The 23704-nt window shown below is 39.3% G+C and overlaps 1 protein-coding gene across 1 annotated transcript in view; it reads left to right on the top strand.

The window, feature by feature from the left end:
* Positions 1 to 23704, top strand: part of slc2a1a (solute carrier family 2 member 1a) — a 261459-nt gene that overhangs the window by 160928 nt on the left and 76827 nt on the right. Inside the window, exons 6-7 of the mRNA XM_034171652.1 lie at positions 21545 to 21649; positions 21776 to 21877. Coding sequence (XP_034027543.1) covers positions 21545 to 21649; positions 21776 to 21877 — 207 coding nt within the window. The remainder of the gene's footprint in view (positions 1 to 21544; positions 21650 to 21775; positions 21878 to 23704) is intronic.

Here is a 23704-nt window from a genome sequence, read left to right as displayed (position 1 = left end):
CTGTTGTGAAAGTGTTGTGACACGGACCCACAACAGGGGGCGTTAATGAACGGACAATGGAGAAGCCAAAAGTAACAATTTAATGTTGTGAATCGCACAACGACGTACAGACAATAACAGTATGGTGGAATGTCAATTATACACCAGGTGACGTGTGGGCAGGCTCGACGATAGAAGACGCCTGGCGAGAGAAGAGCCGGATCCCACACAGCTTCCACCACCAACGGAGCTGAAGAACACCGGAGCCGCCAAGCCCTGCGCCCTGCGCCCCAGGTGGCCACTGTCTTCAGCAGTCAGACCCGGTACTGCTGGCAGAGAACAGAGACAGTCCTGATGAGTGTGAGTTCGCACACTCAGTAATCCCACAGTCTGTATACAGTTAGGAGGGAAAACCTCCACCTCCAATCACACACTCGTGCAGCTCCTGTGAAACCACTTATCTGGTTTGGGGTGTGAGGTGAAGCCGTCGCAGTCCACACCAAACGCCAATACCGCAGATAAGGACACCGTCACAGGAAAACGGCTGCAAATGAGATCAGACTATTAGTCACAGTTAAGCTTAGCAGAGAAATTACCTGAATGGTAGCTGATTTCTCGGCGGGGAGGTGGAGTTGCAGTCCAGCCTTTATGGTGGTGGTGATGAGTAGTGGATGAGTGACAGCTGGTACGGATGATGAGTGACAGCTGTCACTCCCGGTCGCTCCGACGCCCTCTCGTGCTTGAAGCCCGCACTTCAAGCAGGGCGCCATCTTGTGGTGGAGGGCCAGCAGTACCCCCTCTTCAGCGGCCCACACAACACCTTCTTTATGTTCTCTAATGCCATATACCAACACAGTGCAGAGTAGCTACCTAAACTCTGTAAGTGAGATAGAGTATCTCGTCAATAGTTTTACATCCTCATTGAAGACAACTTTGGATGCTGTAGCTCCTCTGAAAAAGAGAGCTTTAAATCAGAAGTGCCTGACTCCGTGGTATAACTCACAAACTCGCAGCTTAAAGCAGATAACCCGTAAGTTGGAGAGGAAATGGCGTCTCACTAATTTAGAAGATCTTCACTTAGCCTGGAAAAAGAGTTTGTTGCTCTATAAAAAAGCCCTCCGTAAAGCTAGGACATCTTACTACTCATCACTAATTGAAGAAAATAAGAACAACCCCAGGTTTCTTTTCAGCACTGTAGCCAGGCTGACAAAGAGTCAAAGCTCTATTGAGCTGAGTATTCCATTAACTTTAACTAGTAATGACTTCATGACTTTCTTTGCTAACAAAATTTTAACTATTAGAGAAAAAATTACTCATAACCATCCCAAAGACGTATCGTTATCTTTGGCTGCTTTCAGTGATGCCGGTATTTGGTTAGACTCTTTCTCTCCGATTGTTCTGTCTGAGTTATTTTCATTAGTTACTTCCTCCAAACCATCAACATGTCTATTAGACCCCATTCCTACCAGGCTGCTCAAGGAAGCCCTACCATTAATTAATGCTTCGATCTTAAATATGATCAATCTATCTTTATTAGTTGGCTATGTACCACAGGCTTTTAAGGTGGTAGTAATTAAACCATTACTTAAAAAGCCATCACTTGACCCACCTATCTTAGCTAATTATAGGCCAATCTTCCAACCTTCCTTTTCTCTCAAAAATTCTTGAAAAGGTAGTTGTAAAACAGCTAACTGATCATCTGGAGGAATGGTCTATTTGAAGAGTTTCAGTCAGGTTTTAGAATTCATCATAGTACAGAAACAGCATTAGTGAAGGTTACAAATGATCTTCTTATGGCCTCAGACAGTGGACTCATCTCTGTGCTTGTTCTGTTAGACCTCAGTGCTGCTTTTGATACTGTTGACCATACAATTTTATTACAGAGATTAGAGCATGCCATAGGTATTAAAGGCACTGCGCTGCGGTGGTTTGAATCATATTTATCTAATAGATTACAATTTGTTCATGTAAATGGGGAATCTTCTTCACAGACTAAGGTTAATTATGGAGTTCCACAAGGTTCTGTGCTAGGACCAATTTTATTCACTTTATACATGCTTCCCTTAGGCAGTATTATTAGACGGCATTGCTTAAATGTTCATTGTTACACAGATGATACCCATCTTTATCTATCCATGAAGCCAGAGGACACACACCAATTAGCTAAACTGCAGGATTGTCTTACAGACATAAAGACATGGATGACCTCTAATTTCCTGCTTTTAAACTCAGATAAAACTGAAGTTATTGTACTTGGCCCCACAAATCTTAGAAACATGGTGTCTAACCAGATCCTTACTCTGGATGGCATTACCCTGACCCCTAGTAATACTGTGAGAAATCTTGGAGTCATTTTTGATCAGGATATGTCATTCAAAGCACATATTAAACAAATATGTAGGACTGCTTTTTTGCATTTACGCAGTATCTCTAAAATTAGAAAGGTCTTGTCTCAGAGTGATGCTGAAAAACTAATTCATGCATTTATTTCCTCTAGGCTGGACTATTGTAATTCATTATTATCAGGTTGTCCTAAAAGTTCCCTGAAAAGCCTTCAGTTAATTCAAAATGCTGCAGCTAGAGTACTAACAGGGACTAGAAGGAGAGAGCATATCTCACCCATATTGGCCTCTCTTCATTGGCTTCCTGTTAATTCTAGAATAGAATTTAAAATTCTTCTTCTTACTTATAAGGTTTTGAATAATCAGGTCCCTTCTTATCTTAGGGACCTCATAGTACCATATCACCCCAATAGAGCGCTTCGCTCTCAGACTGCAGGCTTACTTGTAGTTCCTAGGGTTTGTAAGAGTAGAATGGGAGGCAGAGCCTTCAGCTTTCAGGCTCCTCTCCTGTGGAACCAGCTCCCAATTCAGATCAGGGAGACAGACACCCTCTCTACTTTTAAGATTAGGCTTAAAACTTTCCTTTTTGCTAAAGCTTATAGTTAGGGCTGGATCAGGTGACCCTGAACCATCCCTTAGTTATGCTGCTATAGACGTAGACTGCTGGGGGGTTCCCATAATGCACTGAGTGTTTCTTTCTCTTTTTGCTCTGTATGCACCACTCTGCATTTAATCATTAGTGATTGATCTCTGCTCCCCTCCACAGCATGTCTTTTTCCTGGTTCTCTCCCTCAGCCCCAACCAGTCCCAGCAGAAGACTGCCCCTCCCTGAGCCTGGTTCTGCTGGAGGTTTCCTCCTGTTAAAAGGGAGTTTTTCTTTCCCACTGTAGCCAAGTGCTTGCTCACAGGGGGTCATTTTGACCGTTGGGGTTTTTACATAATTATTGTATGGCTTTTGCCTTACAATATAAAGCGCCTTGGGGCAACTGTTTGTTGTGATTTGGCGCTATATAAATAAAATTGATTGATTGATTGAATGTCATGTGTACACTTATTCCATGTCCTGAGGACACAGGTGTGTGTACACCCAATTCTGCAAATAGAATTTCCTGAAAACATGCATGCATGAAACACCGTGAAACAGCAACGATATACCCACGATATGAGTAATTATTGGGTATATTTATTTGCCTTAACATAAGATGATCTGTTGCTATGCTGATAAATAGGAAATGTGTGGTGGCGTCAGAAGCCGCATGTCTGCGGACATGGCTATTTCAAATAAGGGGCTCCTACAGATTTCCAGTAGAAAATTTCCAGGGTTGTCCACCCAGGTTGTGATCCTAGGAGGGTGTAGATGTCATTTCTGGCCACCAACCTTTTATAACAGTCCATGTCTGTTTTTCAAAAAAAAAAAAAAAAAAAAATGCGTGTTTGCTCCCTGGGTATCTGTAATGGCAGACAAATGTTTCTGTACCAATCTTTAAGCTCCGTTTTTGTAGGGGGTCAAATACTTATTTTATGCAATAAAATGCAAATTAATTATTTAAAAATCATACAATGTGATTTTATGGATTTTTTTAGATTCTGTCTCTCACAGTTGAAGTGTACCTACGATAAAAATTACAGACCTCTACATTCTTTGTAGGTGGGAAAACCTGCAAAACTGACAGGGGGTCAAATACTTATTTTCCCCACTGTAAATGAATGAAATAAATAATCTCTCAAATAACAGTAGCTATTTTACCATCTTTCTTTATTATGAACTATGACTTGATAAAATATACGATATTGTAGGTGTGATGTCAAGTTGCAACATTATAATTATGATTACAGGCATGCTAATGTTAGCCCATTAGCTATGATACTGCAATGCTAATTGGTTAAGAGCAGCAAGAAAACTCACTGTCATAATGGACTAACATGAGCATGAAATCCAGTGAGCATAACAGGCTAACGTTACCATGAGCACGGGCGGGAGGTGATGGTCTAGTGGTTAAGCACTGGGCTTCAGACTACAGGATCCTTGGTTCAAAATCCAGCCAGACTGGAAAATGACTAAGGTCCTGAAGCCCCTAGTTGTGCCCGGTTTGTAGTGAGCACCTTGCATGGCAGCACCCTGACATTGGGGTCTGAGTGTGTCTGTGTGAATGGGTGAATGTGAGGCATAATTGCAAAGCACTTTGAGATTCTGATGCAGACAGAAAAGCGCTATATAAATACAGCCCATTTACCATGAGCTGACTGAGTGCCTTTATTGTGAGCAAGGAGATTTACAAGGTCTATCAGAAAAGTATCCGACCTTATTATTTTTTTCAAAAACCATATGGATTTGAATCACGTGTGATTGCGTCAGACAAACTTGAACCTTCGTGCGCATGCGTGAGTTTTTTCACGCCTGTCGGTTGCGTCATTCGCCTGTGAGCAGGCTTTGAGTGAGGAGTGGTCCACCCCTCTCGTCATTTTTTTCATTGTTTAGGAATGGCTCAGAGACTGCCGCTTTGCTTGATCAAAATTTTTTCAGAAACTGTGAGGGACATCAAAGTGGACACCATTCGAGAAATTCAGATGGTTTTTGGTGAAAATTTTATGGGCTTCAAAGAGACGCGCGAAGCCTCCGCTCCTCTTTCCATGACAAAAACTCCTGTAACAGTGGAATGTGCCATTCATTTACAAACTGGACGCTGTGTTTTATCTGGGATGTCATCTGGCTAGCACAGGAATTGTGAAAAGATGTGGACATCAGCACTTTTTCGGCACATTGAGACAGACATGCGGAGGAATTCCGCGCGTCACGGCGGTGCCGCATGGCGCAAAGCAACGCCGTGATGAAGCCACATGTTTTTGTTATCCACATGTTGTCACTTGGGGATTTATAGGGGCAGAGCAAATTTGAACTCAATCACATAAGATTTAGAGGTCCCCCAGAGTGACACATTTTCCTCTCCCTCTGCTGGCAAGGCAACATCACCCTAACGGGAGAAGACTCTGATGCCATTATTTTCTTTTACAGATACGTGTGAAGGCTTCAAAAAGTGGTGGTTGATTGGCAGTCATGGGCATAGCTACCCAAAAAGTTAGCTTCGATAACAGCTAATCAGCTAACTGAAAAGTTATCTTTTATAAAGTTAAACCAATAAACCACCCAAAAATGTATCAGAAGCTACAGCTAAGCAATAACCTTCAGTTTTGTCTCCGCTGCACTTACAACTACTAACAACCTGACTTTGAGTTTTAACACCATGATCGCTTCTCGTAGCATCAAAGGCGACCACAGACCCAAACAATGACTCAGCATTTCTGTAATTATGCGCCCTGCCTACTGCTGGAAGCTCCTGTTTACTACATATTTTGCAGCAGTGAAGCAGTTGAGAGGAGCTAAACTCAACTCTACACACACAAAACAAGCCATTATTCTTTAACAGGATACAGTAGTGCCACCGTGAGGCAGAGGTCTTGGAAAATAAAGCAGTTTTAACTTATGGTTTTGATTTTTGAATTCTGTCATTTGTACATATCTTTTAATTTTAAATAACGCACCAATTCCTAAGTTTTGTAACAAACACACACATGCCAAAGAGATTATGGGTAAATGAGCCTCCGCTAACAGTGATTGGTGTTACTGTGTTTTTGACCACGCTTCAGCCTTTCCCTTGACTGATACCTCTGCCACACTGACTGCTACTCTGTGTACCGAACAACTGCCTGCTTATGAGATAAAGCCTTTTTTGATCAATCCTACACTTCTGTGTGTGAGTCTGCCTTTGTGTCCCCACCCTCGCTGAGCCACGTTGCCTTACAGCATGACATAGGCACAATATAAAAACAGTTTAATGCTGTTGTTCATGTGCAGCAGCCTGATCAGGGCATCTCAATGCATTTCTCCTGTTGTGAAACTTTACCCATAATGCACTGCAGCATGTGTGTCCAAAACGCTAAAACCTTCAAACTTAGTGCATGACTTTAAAACTGAATATAAATGTAAACAGATAGCTGATATTTTCATTTTATAAAATGCCAGATATGATGTTACTTTATATAACTTGTCTGGAATTAGTTTGGTTCAAATTTTAACAAGTTAAAACTGTATGGTCAAAGTAATAATTTGCTCAGACTGCATGTCTTCATATATTGTCTATGACAATGTTTGTTGCACAACTTTTTACATTATTTAAATGTGTGCGTGTGTTTGTTTCAGAAATGAGCTGACCCCCTAACTGCACACCAGTCATCTATCTCAGTGACAGATATCTGAAGCTTTCGAACAACAATCATGTCCACTAAATTCAGCTTTATTTCATCATAAAAGGTGATCACAGCACTGCGGCTAAACGAGCTGCTAACTGGTGCGTTCACTGCACGTCAGACATTTCAAAGTGTCACAGAATTTCGCCTAGTTTCTGTTTAAAATGGCCTCGTTTCTGCTTAAAATTGACTTTAGAATGATTTAAGAGGTTTTGCCTTTATCATCTGATGGTTAGGGGTGTGTACTGATAAGATTTTATCTATCAATACCGTTATTGATTCTGCTTATCAATCTGATTCCTTATCAATACCTCCTGTGAATTGCTTATCAATCTGATTCCTTATCAATACCTCCTGTGAATTTTCTGTGTACTACAAGTAGGCTTTACAGGTTTTCTATGTCAACAACATTTTATTGAGTCTTAAAGTAAATAAATATGAAATTAGTCACTGGATCCTTTAACTCTGTACATAAATATACTCCATGGTGGATTCTTGATCTGTGGACATAAATAGAATTAAACAAAATCTGAAGTTTTTGTCAAAAGCATTTCCTTTCAGACATTAATGGCATGATTGTCTCTCCATACATCTGAGCTGATCTCAGCCAGCTGCTGGAGTCTGCAGGTCTGCAGCCATACAGTGTTGGGCTGCAGACCCTCTGCAGGGTTTGTGATCAACGTAGAGAAATGATCATTTTCCCGACAAACACCCTCAAAACAACGACCGCTCTGAGGGACCGTTGTTGGGACTGAAGGATAAGGGAATTGTTAAAGCAAAAAGGCTGTCGATGTTGGTGGATCGAATAATTTCTTAATGATACCCAAAAAGAACCGGTTCCCGATACCCATCCCTACTGATGGTTAATAATCCCATTAATCCATTTGATTGCTTTGGATGAAGAGACTCTGCCTCAGACGTGCTGCTGTGGTCTGAAATGACGCATGTGCAGATGCAAAAAGTGGACCAACTCTTAGGGGCGGACTGTTTGGTCTGTGACACCGGTTTTGATGTCACCTGGAACACCGCCATCGGCGCTCGTCAACTATGTTTGGTGGCTGGAGTGGATTGACGGAATTAATGTAGTGAGTGCAAGTTATTCTGTTTTCTAATTATGGGGCCTAAAAAGGGGACTGCGGTTATGGAGGAAGAACTGGACGAAATTAGAAAAATGTTAAATGAGATGTCGGCGCAAATGTAACCTTTTAAAGAGGTGGTCGATCAATTAAAAATTATTTCACAACAACAACAAAAAATATTGGAATTAACGAAGCAAGTTGCTGAATTACAAAAGGCAAATGAAGAGAAGGACAAGTCAATAAAACTTTTGGAAAATCGCATTGCCAACCTTGAGCAACAGACTAGGTCAAATGACCTCATCACGGGTTTGGACATTAAACCTCGGAGTTATGCAAGAGCAGTGGCTCCAGGAGGGGAGCCCTCTGAGTTGGACAACCAATCTGTGGAGGAACAGGTGATCTCTTTTCTGAGTGCTAAAGGAATTTCGATAAACTCTGGAGACATTGAAAACTGTCACCTTTTACCCCGGAGAGGTCAAACGCAATCTAAAGTCACAGTATTGAGGTTTGTAAATAGAAAACAGAAGATTGCAGTTCTCAAGCAAAAAAAAAAAAAAAAAAAAAACTTAAGGGAACTAATGTGTACATAAATGAACACTCGACCAAAAAGAATTCAGATCTTGCAAGACAAGCTCGACTCCTAAAAAAGCAAAATAAGATACAGGCAACATGGACATTAAATTGCAAAATTTATATTAAACTAAACAGGACACCAGAAGAGGCTAAAACCCTGTGCATTAAAGATAAATATGATTTGAGCAAGTTTAACTGAAGAAAGGTGTAAACAATGAAACGATATGGTGAAAATCATAAATACGATCAGTGACTAACCTTATGGATGCTTTTCATCATTTGATGATGGAACTTTTGCGCAGGAGTCTCGCTTATAAATCTTTGAAGATACTGAATACAGTTTTCATAACTTTGAAAACAATATTGACCCAGATTGTTTTTTTCGTGAAAATATTATTCAAAATTGTAAATATTTCACTGAAGAGAAACTGAAGGATTACTCTTTAATAAATGGGACTTTTTCTATTATACATTTTAATAATAGAAGTCTCCTTACAAATTTCTCTAAAATTCAGGACTGTTTAAGAACATCAAATAAGCAATTTTCAGTTATAGCTATCACTGAGACTTGGTTGAGAGAGGAGCTAGAGCAGGGGTAGGCAACCTGTTCCAGAAAGAGCCATGAGGGTGCAGGTTTTCTTTGCAGCCACTGACTCCACCAGGTGATTTTACTGATTAATATCACTTTGAGCAGATGGAATCAGTTAATCAGTGAAATCACCTGGTGGAGTCAGTGGCTGCAAAGAAAACCTGCACCCTCATGGCTCTTTCTGGAACAGGTTGCCTACCCCTGAGCTAGAGGATGATGTTCAGCTTGAGGGATATGACTTTTTTTTGCAATAAACAGGAAGAATAAATGAGGTGGTGGTGTGGCACTTTATGTAAGTTCTAATCACGAATGTGAAATTATACATAGTATGTCATTTTCTTGGAAAATATCATGGAATGTGTTACAGTTGAAATTAAATGTAAAAAAAATCAAAAAATATAATTATAAGCTGCGTTTATAGAGCTCCAGGATCAGATATCAATACTTTTGTGGATAGACTGACTGACATGTACAACACAATTAATAATAACAAGCTTTTGTTTATCTGTGGAGATTTTAATATTGATTTTTTAAACCCTTATTGTCAATTACAAATAACTGAATTTCTAAACTCTATGTTTTGTATGGGTCTATATCCTGTGATCACACATCCAACCAGGATAACTAGGAACACATCAACACTCATTGACAACATATTAACAAATGCCATTGCAGGGAATATAACAAGTGGAATACTTATTTCCGATGTCAGTGATCACTTGCCAGTTTTTGTAGCTTTTCAATCATCAGTGGACAGCATGCACCAAACAAACTGTACATTTTATTAGGAAACTAACTAATGTTAATATTGAGAACCTCAGAAGGGATTTATTGCACCAAAATTGGTGTGAAATTTATTGCAATGATGTTGATGAATCATAGTAGAGAAGCTTGAATCTTCGACTAGACTGGGTTGCTTGACGTGAGGACGTTTTGCTTCAAATCACAGAAGCTTCCTCAGCTAAAATTCTTGCTCTGGTAGTCTGACTTCTGTCTTGACTCTTGTAGAGAAGAATAAACCAGAAGCCAACAAAAGCTGGAGTTTTTTTAACCTAACCAGACCCCTCCTACCGAGAGGCCGACTGCTATAGGCTAGTGACTAAACAATAGCTCTAATTAGCACCTATTGTGCTCTAGTTAGCACTCTCCTAATGATGGGATGGAAGCCTCCCCTGATGGCTCCCTTGACGACTCTCCTGATGACGTGAATGACTCATTACCATGAACAAAAGACTGAAACTGCTTTGACCTGAGTACCCCATTGTAAACAGGGGACAAAGCGTGTCTGAGACCCGCCCCCCGGTTAAGGCTGGGTTTCAACTGTTTTACAAAGAATGCTCCCTTGACACCTCTCTCAAACCATTTCTTCTCTCTGGCTAAGATTTTAACTTCCTTGTCCTCAAACGTGTGGTTAGTGTCTTTCAGGTGGAGATGAACTGCAGACTGAGGTCCACTGGCGCCCTCTCTGCGGTGCTGGTATAGCCTCTTGTTTAAAGGTTGCTTAGTCTCACCTATGTAGTGTTCGTTACAGTTTTCCTGACATCTGATATAATACACTACATTGCTCTGTTTGTAACTAGGGATCCTGTCCTTAGGGTGAACTAATTTCTGTCTCAAGGTGTTAATCGGTTTAAAGTAAAAGTTTACTTTAAACCGGTTAACACCTTGAGGCTATACCAGCACCGCAGAGAGGTCGCCAGTGGACCTCAGTCTACAGTTCATCTCCACCTGAAAGACACTAACCACATGTTTGAGGACAAGGAAGTTAAAATCTTAGCCAGAGAGAAGAAATGGTTTGAGAGAGGTGTCAAGGAAGCATTCTTTGTAAAACAGTTGAAACCCAGCCTTAACCGGGGGGCGGGTCTCAGACACGCTTTGTCCCATTTACAATGGGGTACTCAGGTCAAAGCAGTTTCAGTCTTTTGTTCATGGTAATGAGTCATTCACGTCATCAGGAGAGTCATCAAGGAAGCCATCAGGGGAGGCTTCCATCCCATCATTAGGAGAGTGCTAACTAGAGCACAATAGGTGCTAATTAGAGCTATTGTTTAGTCACTAGCCTATAGCAGTCGGCCTCTCGGTAGGAGGGGTCTGGTTAGGTTAAAAAACTCCAGCTTTTGTTGGCTTCTGGTTTATTCTTCTCTACAAGAGTCAAGACAGAAGTCAGACTACCAGAGCAAGAATTTTAGCTGAGGAAGCTTCTGTGATTTGAAGCGAAATGTCCTCACGTCAAGCAACCCAGTCCAGTCGAAGATTCAAGCTTCTCTACTATGGAAACCACCTGGACAACTGAGAGCCTACACAGAAACGTTGATGAATCATATGAATCATTTATTTCTATTGTATCTAATATGTATGATAAACATTGTCCGTGGGTGCCTAAAACCGGAGATACGCAAAGGACTGATAAACCTTGGGTAACAAAGGGACTCCTGAATGCATGTAAAAAGAAAAATTTATTGTATAAGCAGTTTTTAAAATTTAGAAGTAATGAAGCCGATAGGAAATATAAGACATATAAAAATAAATGAACAAACATTATGCGATTGTGTAAGAAGCAGTATTACTGCGATTTGTTGGAGAAAAATAAAACTAACATTAGGGGAACCTGGAAGCTCTTGGGCAAAATCATTAAAAAGAAAAAAGTTGTTAAAGATTATCCATCTTACTTTTATATAGACTCTGATAAAATTGTAAAAGGAAATAAAATTATTGCTGATTATTTTAATGATTATTTTGTTAATGTTGTTAAAAATTTATCAAATTCAATTGTAACTACGGCAAAGTGTTCTATGGACACCTGTAAATTAATTAATAAAATTCAGGATTCAATGTTTGTTAGAGAAACGGATGAAAAAGAAATTTTTAACATAGTTCATAAAATTAAGGGGAAAAAATCCACCGACATTGATAGCTTTGATATGGTTTTGATTAAGAACATTATTGACTGTATTATCAAACCCTTAACATATATTTGTAACCTGTCACTTACGACTGGAAAATTTCCCTCCAGAATGAGAATTGCTAAGGTGATACCATTGTTTAAATCTGGAGATAAACACGTTTTTTCAAATTATAGGCCAATCTCTTTGTTACCACAATTTTCTAAAATTCTGGAAAAAATATTTGTAAAGAGGTTGAACGATTTTATAGAAAAACATCAGTATCAGTATCAGTAGAAAAACAGCAGTATGGTTTCAGAAAAAATCGAACAACTTCTTTGGCTTTAATAGATTTTGTGGAACAAGTTACAAATGCAATAGAGAAGAAGCAATACACTGTTGGGTTTTTTTGTTGTTGTTGTTGTTGATTTACAGAAAGCATTTGATATGATTGATCATACCGTATTACTGGAAAAATTACAGATCTATGGTATTAGACGACTGGCCTTTAACTGGATAGCTAGTTATTTACGTAATAGATATCAGCGTGTTCACCTTGGTGGGATAAAATCAGAATTTTTGAGGATTACATGTGGAGTGCCCCAGGGGTCAGTTCTCGGGCCATTATTGTTTTTGCTGTATATTAATGATATAGGTTTGGTTTCTAAGTCTTTGAGTTGTATTTTGTTTGCTGATGATACAACTGTGATTGGTAGTGGAGATAATTTGAGACAGCTCTTGGACTTGGTGGAGAGGGAACTGCAAAAATTTAAATACTGGTTTGACTCTAATAAATTATCACTTCATTTCGGTAAAACTAAGTGCATTATATTTGGAAATAAGCCCAGAAATTTAAGTAGATAATTATTGTTGAATGGCATTGAAATTGAAATTGTATCTCAAACTAAATTTCTTGGAGTTTTTGTTGATGACAAGCTTAGTTGGAAAAATATAAAACATATTGAGTTCAAAATATCAAAAGTTATTGCTATATTGTACAAAGTAAAATACTTTCTCCCCCAACATCTGTTGGTTTCATTGTATCTCTCTTTACTTGTCCCTTATATGACTTACTGCAATGAAGTTTGGGGAAATACATATAAAACAAATACTAATCCAATATTTCTGTTACAAAAAAAGCTATAAGAGTGATAAGTAAAAAACCATATCATGAACCAACAAATTAACTGTTTGTTAGTCTTCAGTTTTTGAAATTTTATGACTTGGTTGATTATTTTACAATACAGATAATGTATAAAGTTAAAAATGGACTCTTGCCTTATCATGTCCAGGAGCTGTTTAAAATGAGAGAGTCCAGTTAGAATTTGTGTGGATCTTTGGTGTTTGATAGAAGAAAGATTCGAACTACTGCTAAAAATCATTGCATTTCTGTAAAGGCTGTTAGAGTGTGGAATGACTGTTTAGATTGTATTAAAGTATCCAGTTTTAAAAGACTGTATAAAAACAACATTAACTTGTTATAGTTTGCGTAATTAAGTAAACGGCCTGTGTGGCTATTTTTTTGTTTGTTTGTCTGTTGTATTACTTTGTATGTTTCATTGCGTTACATTGTTGACTGTAATTGTTTTTTGTGTTTATTTTTTGTTTGTACACAGAAACTGATGGACGGTGTGGGCATTTAGAACCTTTTGCTTCTGCTCACACCCTTTCAGCTGCACTAAATTGGTAAATTGTTTGAGTTTTGTTCTATATGTTTTAATTTTTATTTTATCTTGACTTGTTTTATAAATGAGAGATTTTGTCTATGCGTGCTGAATAAATCATTCATTCATTCAACTACAAGATCTTCTGTAAGCAGATCATCAGGCAAAGAATTACAACTCCAATCCCAATGAAGTTGGGACGTTGTGTGAAATGTAAATAAAAACAGAATACAATGATTTGCAAATCCTCTTCAACCTATATTCAATTGAATACACCACAAAGACAAGATATTTAATGTTCAAACTGATCAACTTTATTGTTTTGTGCAAATAGCTGCTCATTCTGAAATGGATGCCTGCAACACATTTCAAAAAAGCTGGGACAGGGGCAGCAATGCTCAAAGAACACCTGTTTGGATCATTCCACAGGTGAACAGGTTAATTGGAAACAGGTGAGTGTCATGAGTGAGTATAAAAGGAGCATCCCCAAAAGGCTCAGCCATTCATAAGCAAAGATGGGGCAAGGATCACCTCTTTGTGAACAACTGCATGAAAAAAATAGTCCAACAGTTTAAGAACAATGTTTCTCAATGTTCAATTGCAAGGAATTTAGGGATTCCATCATCTACAGTCCATAATATAATCAGAAGCTTCAGAGAATCTGGAGAACTTTTTACACGTAAGAGACAAGGCAAAACCAACATTGAATGCCCGTGACCTTCGAGCATTAAAAACAGACTGCATTGTGTAAAGGATCTTACCGCGTGGGCTCAGGAACACTTCAGCAAACCATTGTCAGTTAACACAGTTCATCGCTACATCTACAAGTGCAAGTTAAAACTATCATGCAAAGCAAAAGCCAAACATCAACAACATCCAGAAACACCGCCACCTTCTCTGGGCCCGACATCATTTGAAATGGACAGACACAAAGTGGAAAAGTGTGCTGTGGTCTGATGAGTCCACATTTCAAATTGTTTGGACGTCGTGTCCTCTGGACAAAAGAGGGAAAAGACCATCCAGACTGTTACCAGCGCAAAGTTCAAAAGCCAGCATCTGTGATGGTATGGGGGTGTGTTAGTGCCCATGACATGGACAACTTACACATCTGTGATGGCACCATCAATGCTGAAAGGTCCATCCAGGTTTTGGAGCAACACATGCTGCCATCCAAGCAATGTCTTTTTCAGGGACGTCCCTGTTTATTTCAGCAAGACAATGCCAAGCCACATTCTGCACGTGTTACAACAGCATGGCTTCATAGTAAAAGAGTGCTGGTACTAGACTGGCCTGCCTGCAGTCCAGACCTGTCACCCATTGAAAATGTGTGGCGCATTATGAAGCGTAAAATACAACAACGGAGACCCCGGACTGTTGAACAACTGAAGTCGTACATCAAGCAAGAACGGGAAAGAATTCCACCTACAAAGCTTCAACAATTAGTGTCCTCAGTTCCCAAACGTTTATTGAGTGTTGTTAGAAGGAAAGATGATGTAACACAGTGGGAAACATACCACTGTCCCAGCTTTTTGAAACATGTTGCAGGCATCCATTTCAAAATGAGCAAATATTTGCACAAAAATAATAAAGTTTATCAGTTTGAACATTAAATATCTTGTCTTTGTGGTGTATTCAATTGAATATAGGTTGAAGAGGATTTGAAAATCATTGTATTCTGTTTTTATTTACATTTTACACAACATCCCAACTTCACTGAAATTGGGGTTGTAAAAACACAAAAACAGGCTGAATACATGGCAATGGCCAGGTGGAGGTCAGAGTTCACAAGCAAAAACACTGAAGAGCAAACAGGACGAGAACAAGAGGCGAGAAAGTGAACAGAGTCAACAATTGAGCAGTGAGTTGTGGGAACTGTGAGGGAACAAACCAATCAAGGTGATGTGAAGCAGGTGTTTGGAAGTCTGCAGAAGGGGGTGTGACCAGGGAAGGCAAAGATTGTGCACCATGCAAGATAGTGAGGAAGGAAAACATAGAGTGGAGTGATGAAAGAGACAAAAACATGTGAGCAGGTGCAAGACGGGGAGTGGAAGAAAACACAGAGTAGAAAGAATCACAGTGAGAGACGAAGACATAAGAGCTAGTGCAGGGGCAATCAAATAAGAAGAGGCAGAAACTGAGAACAAAGATAAATCAGAAAACCGAGGACAGAATACAGTACAACTATGGCCAGGAACAATCTAAGCATGAACAAATAAATCATCAGAATAAAAACTAAACTGGAATGGAAACTAGTCATGGTTGAAGAAAGAATTAAAAGATAACCAGATAGCAAAATAAACTATTGTTTAACCAGCAGATAAACAAAACCGGTGACTCTGAAATAGTGCAATAAATAAACAAGATAACTGATACACAGATAATACAATAAATAACAAATGGACCATAATCTGAAGAGCAACACCAAAAATAAATAATAACAAAAACCTGTGACTAAACATAATACAATGTGATTAACAGAACCAAACTAAGACTAACGTAACTTAAAGTAGCATGAGTGAACAAATACAATAACCAACTGCAGAATGAATGATAACCCAAGAGTGAAGCAGTGATGAAAGCACAACTTCAGTGCCGAAGGTTCCTGGTTCATCTGGCATAAAATTTATGTCAAATCATCAAGAAGATCAACCTCTGATTTGCTGTGGCAATCTGGAATACAAACAAGGGAGCAGCTGAAGAGACAGTTTACCTGTTATCTCAATGCAAGTATTTCAACTCTGTGACTGGAATTATACAGAATTATCAGTCTTCATTCATACATTCCTAAAAATGGGAAAGACAGGAATATATCATTACCATGGACACATCTGCTGAAGGTGGCTTCCATCAGCAACTCCCTGAATGTGAATTACTTGGGATCTTTGACTTTCCTCACTAATTACATATGTATTTATATGTAATTAGTGTGTAATTAATTATTATTTTATATATAGGGCAGCACTGTGGCTTAGTGGTTAGCACTGTTGCCTCACAGCGAGAAGGTCATGGATTCAATTCCCGCCTTTCTGTGTGGAGTTTGCATGTTCTTCCCATGATTGTGTGGGTTTCCTTCAGGGGCTCTGATTTCCTCCCACATCCACAGACATGCAGATTAGGTGGGCTGGAATCTTTAAATTGTCCATAGGTGTGCGAGTGGGTGTGAATGTGTTTGTTTGTTTGTGGCCCTGCGACAGACTGGCATCCTGTCCTGGGTGTACCCTGCAGAGCGCTCTATGACTGCTCATGGAGTCACTCCCGTGACCCTTAATTGGTATAGGCAGTTGAAGATGTGTGTATGTGTATGTATGGAAGACAGACAGATAGATAGATAGATAGATAGATAGATAGATAGATAGATAGATAGATAGATAGATAGATAGATAGATAGATAGATAGATAGATAGATAGATAGATAGATAGATAGATAGATAGATAGATAGATAGATAGATAGATAGATAGATAGATAGATAGATAGATTGATTCATTGATGGGCACAGCTAACTGAAAAGTTAACTTTTTTAACACTAAATCGATAAACTGCCTAAAAACTTATAGGAAGCTACAGATAACCGATAACTTTAAATTTTTCCTCCCATACGCTCTCAGCTACTAAGAAGCTGATTTTGAGTTTAAACGCCACCAAACCTTCTAATAGAACCAACGGCGATCACAAACCCAAACAATGAGCAGCACTTCTGTCTTTGTGTGCTCTGCCCCCTGCTGGAGGAAAGTGTCATTGACCCTGACAGGATACAGTGGTCCCTCGATGAGGCAGAGGTCATGAAATGGAAAGCAGGTTTGAATGATGGTTTTGCTTTGTAAATAAAATTATTCCAGATAGAATAACTACATTAATGTAAACTCTTAAAATGTACAAAATGATATATAACACAGATCTGTTAATTTTAAAATAATGCACTAATTCTGAAGATTTGAACATTAACACACAGATCCCCAAAGGGATTATGGGTAAACTAAACCAGCTTTAGTTAGAGCTAAACCGACTCGGTGCGGTGTTATAACAGATCAATCAGTGTCATAACATCCCATCGGTTAGTGGCTCGGTGCGGTGTTATAACAGATCAATCAGTGTCATAACATCCCATCGGTTAGTGGCTCGGTGCGGTGTTATAACAGATCAATCAGTGTCATAACATCCCATCGGTTAGTGGCTCGGTGCGGTGTTATAACAGATCAATCAGTGTCATAACATCCCATCGGTTAGTGGCTCGGTGCGGTGTTATAACAGATCAATCAGTGTCATAACATCCCATCGGTTAGTGGCTCGGTGCGGTGTTATAACAGATCAATCAGTGTCATAACATCCCATCGGTTAGTGGCTCGGTGCGGTGTTATAACAGATCAATCAGTCACTCCATGAGGCGTCATAACATCAAGCCTGGTTCACACGGTAAGATAATTAGGCCGATATTGGACCTGATCTTCTCCTTCCGACAATCTTAAGGACGCCCCCTGACAATCGTGATGACACTAAATATACGAGATATTCCTGCCGTGTGTGGTGGGTTAAGAAGGACGTGAGGAGCTAAATGTGACATGCAGCCAATCAGAAAGTGAGGTGTTTGACCTGGGAATGTTCGTGTGTGAGGTGTGACCTGGGAATGTTCGTGTGTGAAATCTGTTTGTGTGTGTTGTTTTTACTGTGTGGCTGACACACACTGTACAACTAAACCTATGATTTATGTATGAGTTTTTTTATCTCCATGTGTGGAGTCTCTCAGGTTTTGGAAACCTACAGATAATTTTAAAATCCTGCGGTCGACAACACTGTGATATAACCGGTCACCAGTAGATGGCAGTGTTCTGTGCATTTTGACACCGGTTATATCACACGGCCTGAATCATAACAGAATTTTCGGCTTTGAGAAGCAACCCGAGCTTCTTCTGGCATTTTTACATAAAACAAACAATAACAACGTCTATAAACCCAGAGAATACATTCACAAGAGTTTTAGGAACAACATACAAAGAGTTTAATGTTGTTGTCCATGTGGAGCCTGAGCAGAGTGTCTCAAATGCATTTCTTCTGTTGTGACTATACCCATAATGCACCTGGACACAGGATGTCCACACTAAAACCTTCAAAATTAGTGCATTACTTTAAAACCAAAACATTTTCACTAAAATATTTTCACTTTAGAAATCTTCAGACGTGATGTTCATTTAATAATAATAAAAATAACTTATCTGCAATTTTTTTGGTTAAGATTTTAACCATAACTTAAAACTCTATGCCTCTGGATGACTTGGGTGCTATTACCAGCGTATTTGTATGGGGTCAAAAGAAATTATCTTTTTTTTTTCTTTCCCTTTTCTATGACTAGTTCTTCTTTGCCTGCACAGGATAGAGCGGTTTATTCTGGAATCACTTATTCTCTGTTTGTAGAGGTTAGAACTGCCCATCTGCTACAAAAAGCTACATGTACAAAAACAGTAGAGGTCTAAAAATTATCGGACCAAAACTTATTGGAAGATAATTGGTCCAATGATGGTTTTCAAACTTATCTGAAAAGCTAATCTTCGATAGTTAGCAGATTACATACACACATGCATACACAGGGGCGTCGGACTGGGGGGGTAAAGGGTACTATCTACCCAGGGCCCAGAGCATGGGGGGGCCCACAAAAAAAAACTGGCATTAAATACATTTTTGTGTTGCATGTTATTAATGTCCATACAATTCATGTTGTAAAAAAGTATAATTAGAATGAATGTATAAATGTTGTAAAACATAATTCTGCTCTAACAATAATATTGAAAGATCTCTGAGGGCCCTTCCACCCCTGCACAGTTCTACAATGGTTTAGTCCAGGTGCACAGGCGACACACACACACACACACACACACACACACACACACACACACACACACACACACACACACACACACACACACACACACACACACACACACACACACACACACACACACACACACACACACACACCCCAAACAGGATCTGACAGAAAGAGGAGCTGTTTAGTAGTGCTGAAACAACTAATCGATTTAATCGATTATTAAAATAGTTGTCAACTAATTTGGTCATCAATTAGTTGTTAAATAACTTTGTTTTACCGCAAATGTTTTGTTTCTTACATATAAATCAACCATTTCTGCAGCGCGGCTTTGCTTTGAACCTTGAACCAATCGAAGCAGTGATTCGCAGATCGAAGCAGTGCTTCGATCTGCTGGGGGGTTCCCATGATGCACTGAGTGTTTCTTTCTCTTTTTGCTCTGTATGCACCACTCTGCATTTAATCATTAGTGATTGATCTCTGCTCCCCTCCACAGCATGTCTTTTTCCTGGTTCTCTCCCTCAGCCCCAACCAGTCCCAGCAGAAGACTGCCCCTCCCTGAGCCTGGTTCTGCTGGAGGTTTCTTCCTGTTAAAAGGGAGTTTTTACTTCCCACTGTTGCCAAGTGCTTGCTCACAGGGGGTCGTTTTGACCGTTGGGGTTTTTCTGTAATTATTGTATGGCCTTGCCTTACAATATAAAGCGCCTTGGGGCAACTGTTTGTTGTAATTTGGCGCTATATAAATAAAATTGATTGAATTGATTGATATTCTGAAGTATCTTTAAATCCCTGTTCTATATATACTCTGCAAATATATGGACCTGATTGACAACCTGAAATATGACAGGGTGGGCGGTAAGGTATCGTGACCTGGATACCCCCAACCCTAATATCAAGAATTCTGTACTATACATTGCCAAATTCATCCCACTATAAACTTGAGATATAATACATGACCAAGGGAAGAAACTCTACATCAGAATTGAGACAATTCACACAAAAGAGGGGTCAGTCACTTCAGAATGGAGGACCTTGCTTCTATAGCTAACCTTTATACATCCACAAGTAGATATGTGGTCAAGATGGGTCTAGGCATTTTTTTTTTAAATCAAATCAAATTCCCTACAATTAGTCCAGGGCAAGACCACATCCTTGTGAAATACACTTTCAATGTCATTTTCCACTGTTTCAGCTATGTATAAATCTGGGTAGGATGAAATGGGTGATAATGCTACAGCAGGCTTGCTTTTCAGGGGTAGGGAGTAAGATATCCAGGTCAGGATATCTTACTCCCTATCCAATCATGAGCAGGGAAGAAATTATAGATGTGAATTGAGAGAATTTACACAAAAGAGGGGTCAGTCTATCAAGTCTATCAAATGGACTCAACAATATCGATGTTGTTTCCATTGTGTCAGCCATGTATAAATCTGGGTAGGATGAACTGTGTGATAATACTGCAGCAGACTTGCTATGCAGGGGATGGGGAGCAAGATATCCTAGGACAACTTACCCCCCCGAGGGAAGATATCCAGAGGGGAAGATAAACTGGCACACCAGGTCCGCTACCCATTTGACCCACGGTTTTTTGATGAACAGAAACTTTACTTTTTACGTCGACCTTCATATCCGACCTTTTTTTTTTTTGTTTATCATCAAGTGTACGATTTTCTGACCAAAACTGCATTAACAGCCTTGGTCACACATTCCTACTCCAATTTTTGAGTTTTGTACTGATCCTGGTGGACAGAGACCATAACAAAATGTGTTTCTGGAGAGCAAATCCTTGACTTTAGTCAGTGACCTTTCTTTTCTTCTTTGCTTTTGCCATTTTTTTTTTAATGAGCAGGTTGATTTATACAAATTTATACAAATGTGCACATTCACATTGGGGTAACTGAGGGAGGAGACAGCGTGGAGCTCTTTGGTCATGCATCTACACTTGTTTTCACTTTGATTAGGATTTACAAAGAGAAATAATGTGTGTGTGTGTGTGTGTGTGTGTGTGTGTGTGTGTGTGTGTGTGTGTGTGTGTGTGTGTGTGTGTGTGTGTGTGTGTGTGTGTGTGTGTGTGTATAATCCTGCTTACACACATTTTGACGAATTAGAATTTTTTTTTAGCTTGCTCAACTTTTCAGCTTTGAGCGCACAAAAGTTTTTATTATGAATTTCAAGTAAGTCTACACTGCACACAATTAGTCATGTTTTCATCAGGTCAATTCAGGATTTGCTCCTTTTGGGAAGTAATGCTCTAGTGTGGGTCTTCCTCTGTGGCTGCATGTCAGTATTGTGGTTGTTCAGTGAGTCATTGAATGTAGCAAGCACTAGCATGTCCCTATACCAAATGCTGAACTTCTACTATGTCATTTATTAGGTGTTTTACTACTCAACGGGGATCTTTCAGCGAGCAGGTGTGAACCAGCCCGTCTATGCAACGATTGGTGCAGGACTAGTCAACACTGCCTTCACTGTGGTTTCTGTAAGTTAAAAAAATATACATTAAAAAAATACATATATTCAAGGAATGGGTAGTATGAAGGGAAAAATATCTACCATTGTAGAAAAGTTCCTTTTGTTACAAGGTATTTTATCTCTTTATGTACAGTTGTTTTTAGTAGAATGCATGGGCAGGAGATCCCTCCAACTCATTGGTCTCATGGGGATGGCTGTTTCTGCCGTTTTCTTAACTGTGGCTATGGCATTTCTGGTAAGTGAACAAAATCACTCAACTTTACTGTGAACTAACAATAATGTTACTTTAAACAGATACTGCTTCCTGTTGTGTTACCTTCTAAATTTATGAAAATTCAGTAAGGTATGTCTTCCACAATACATTCCAATTCTAAGGTAGAACTCTACTAGTGTATACTAAGGTATATCTAAATATCTAAAAAAGAAGGGTAGAATAGAAGAGTAGAATAGAGTAGAGTAGAGCCACTTAGGTGCCTGGTGCCTGGTTGATTGTCAATCAGATTGTTTTTGGCAACCAAACAACACAAGACTTTCTCCAATTAACCTTTATTCCCTAAATTCCTCAATGTACTAAAATCCTAACAGAGCTAATTAATACCTCCACCACAGGCAAATGTTCCATCAGATCTGGATCTCATATGGGATCAGAGAGAAAAGAAGGACAAAACTTGTCAAAACGGCCATAAAAGCGCCTTGGGGCAACTGTTTGTTGTGATTTGGCGCTATATAAAAAAAAATTGATTGATTGATTGATTGATAAAACCATAAAAAACTTATGATTTATGAACCCCCCAAGCCCTGCCTCCCCTGCCCCTCCCACCAACATCTAATATTTTAATACCTTTATATTTTTTACTTCCTGAATTAAAGAACAATTTAAAAAAATACCGTATCTTTAATGTAGTAATTAAAGAAATATTGAATGATGATATAATTAAACATGAATATCTAAAACAGTCACCAGCATCTAATATTTTAATACCCTTTTATATTTAATTATTTTCTTTAATGCTTGAATTAACAATTAAAAAATAACCGTATCTTTAATGTAAGTATGGGAGGATTTCTTTAACACAGTAAGGAGGGTTAATGTTGTCAGGATCGAACTAGGTGTGGCACAGAAGGTGGATGGACACAAATGCAAAACTCACAGGGACAGGTGTGATTGTATAAAGGCTTTATCTCAAAAAAGGCAGGCAGGGATTCGGTACACAAGTAGACAGTCAGAGAGGCGGCAGTACAGGCAGGTGACAGGCAAAGGCGAGGTCCAAAAACATGCACTGGTCAAAACACAAGGCAGCAATGGTCATGGGCTGAGGCGAGAGCAAGGTCAAAGGCAGAACATGGTCAAAAAATTAAAAACACTGCAGAGCAAACAGAGCAAGACAAAGGCCTGGAACGTGAACTAGAAAGCACAAACAAACTGGCAGGGAGTGGAGAAAGTGAGGGGTTTAAATAACAGGTGCAGTAATTAGGAAAACAAGACACAGGTGTCAGGGAAAGTGCTGGAAGGGGCGTGGCCAGACAAGACAGAGGTGAGGCAGGAGTAGAGTGACAGGTGGGCGTGACTAAAAGAAACAGACTCAAAATCAAACCTCAACCAACTGTGATAAAAACTGAAAAATCTAACACAGAGAAGAAGAAAACAAAAGAGTGCCAACATAAGACAGTGACTAACAAGAAAATAAAGACAGAGACCACACTAGAATGGGACCAACAAGTAGCAACAGTAAACAGAAAATACAACTAATGACTAGCCAGAAAATAAAGGATAAACAGAGCATAAAACCAATGACAAAAGTAATATGGACAGAAAAGAGATACTCCCAACAAAACCAAAACAAGACTTAACAAGTGACTGAAATACAATGGCCAAATACATATAACCAGGGACTGAAATCATGATAAACAGAAAATTAAAGACACAGGACCGAAGACTGATACACACATGAGTCCAGATAATAACAACAGCCCAGAATGGGCTGAATCATGACAAATGTTGCTTCTTTGCTGCACAACAGAGTTTCCTGAAGGCTGGATGCCTTTCAGCTGCACAACAGAG

The sequence above is a fragment of the Thalassophryne amazonica genome, chromosome 6, assembly GCF_902500255.1.
Source record: "Thalassophryne amazonica chromosome 6, fThaAma1.1, whole genome shotgun sequence".
NCBI classification, from domain to species: Eukaryota; Metazoa; Chordata; class Actinopteri; order Batrachoidiformes; family Batrachoididae; genus Thalassophryne; species Thalassophryne amazonica.
This window is presented reverse-complemented; position numbering and strand designations above follow the sequence as displayed.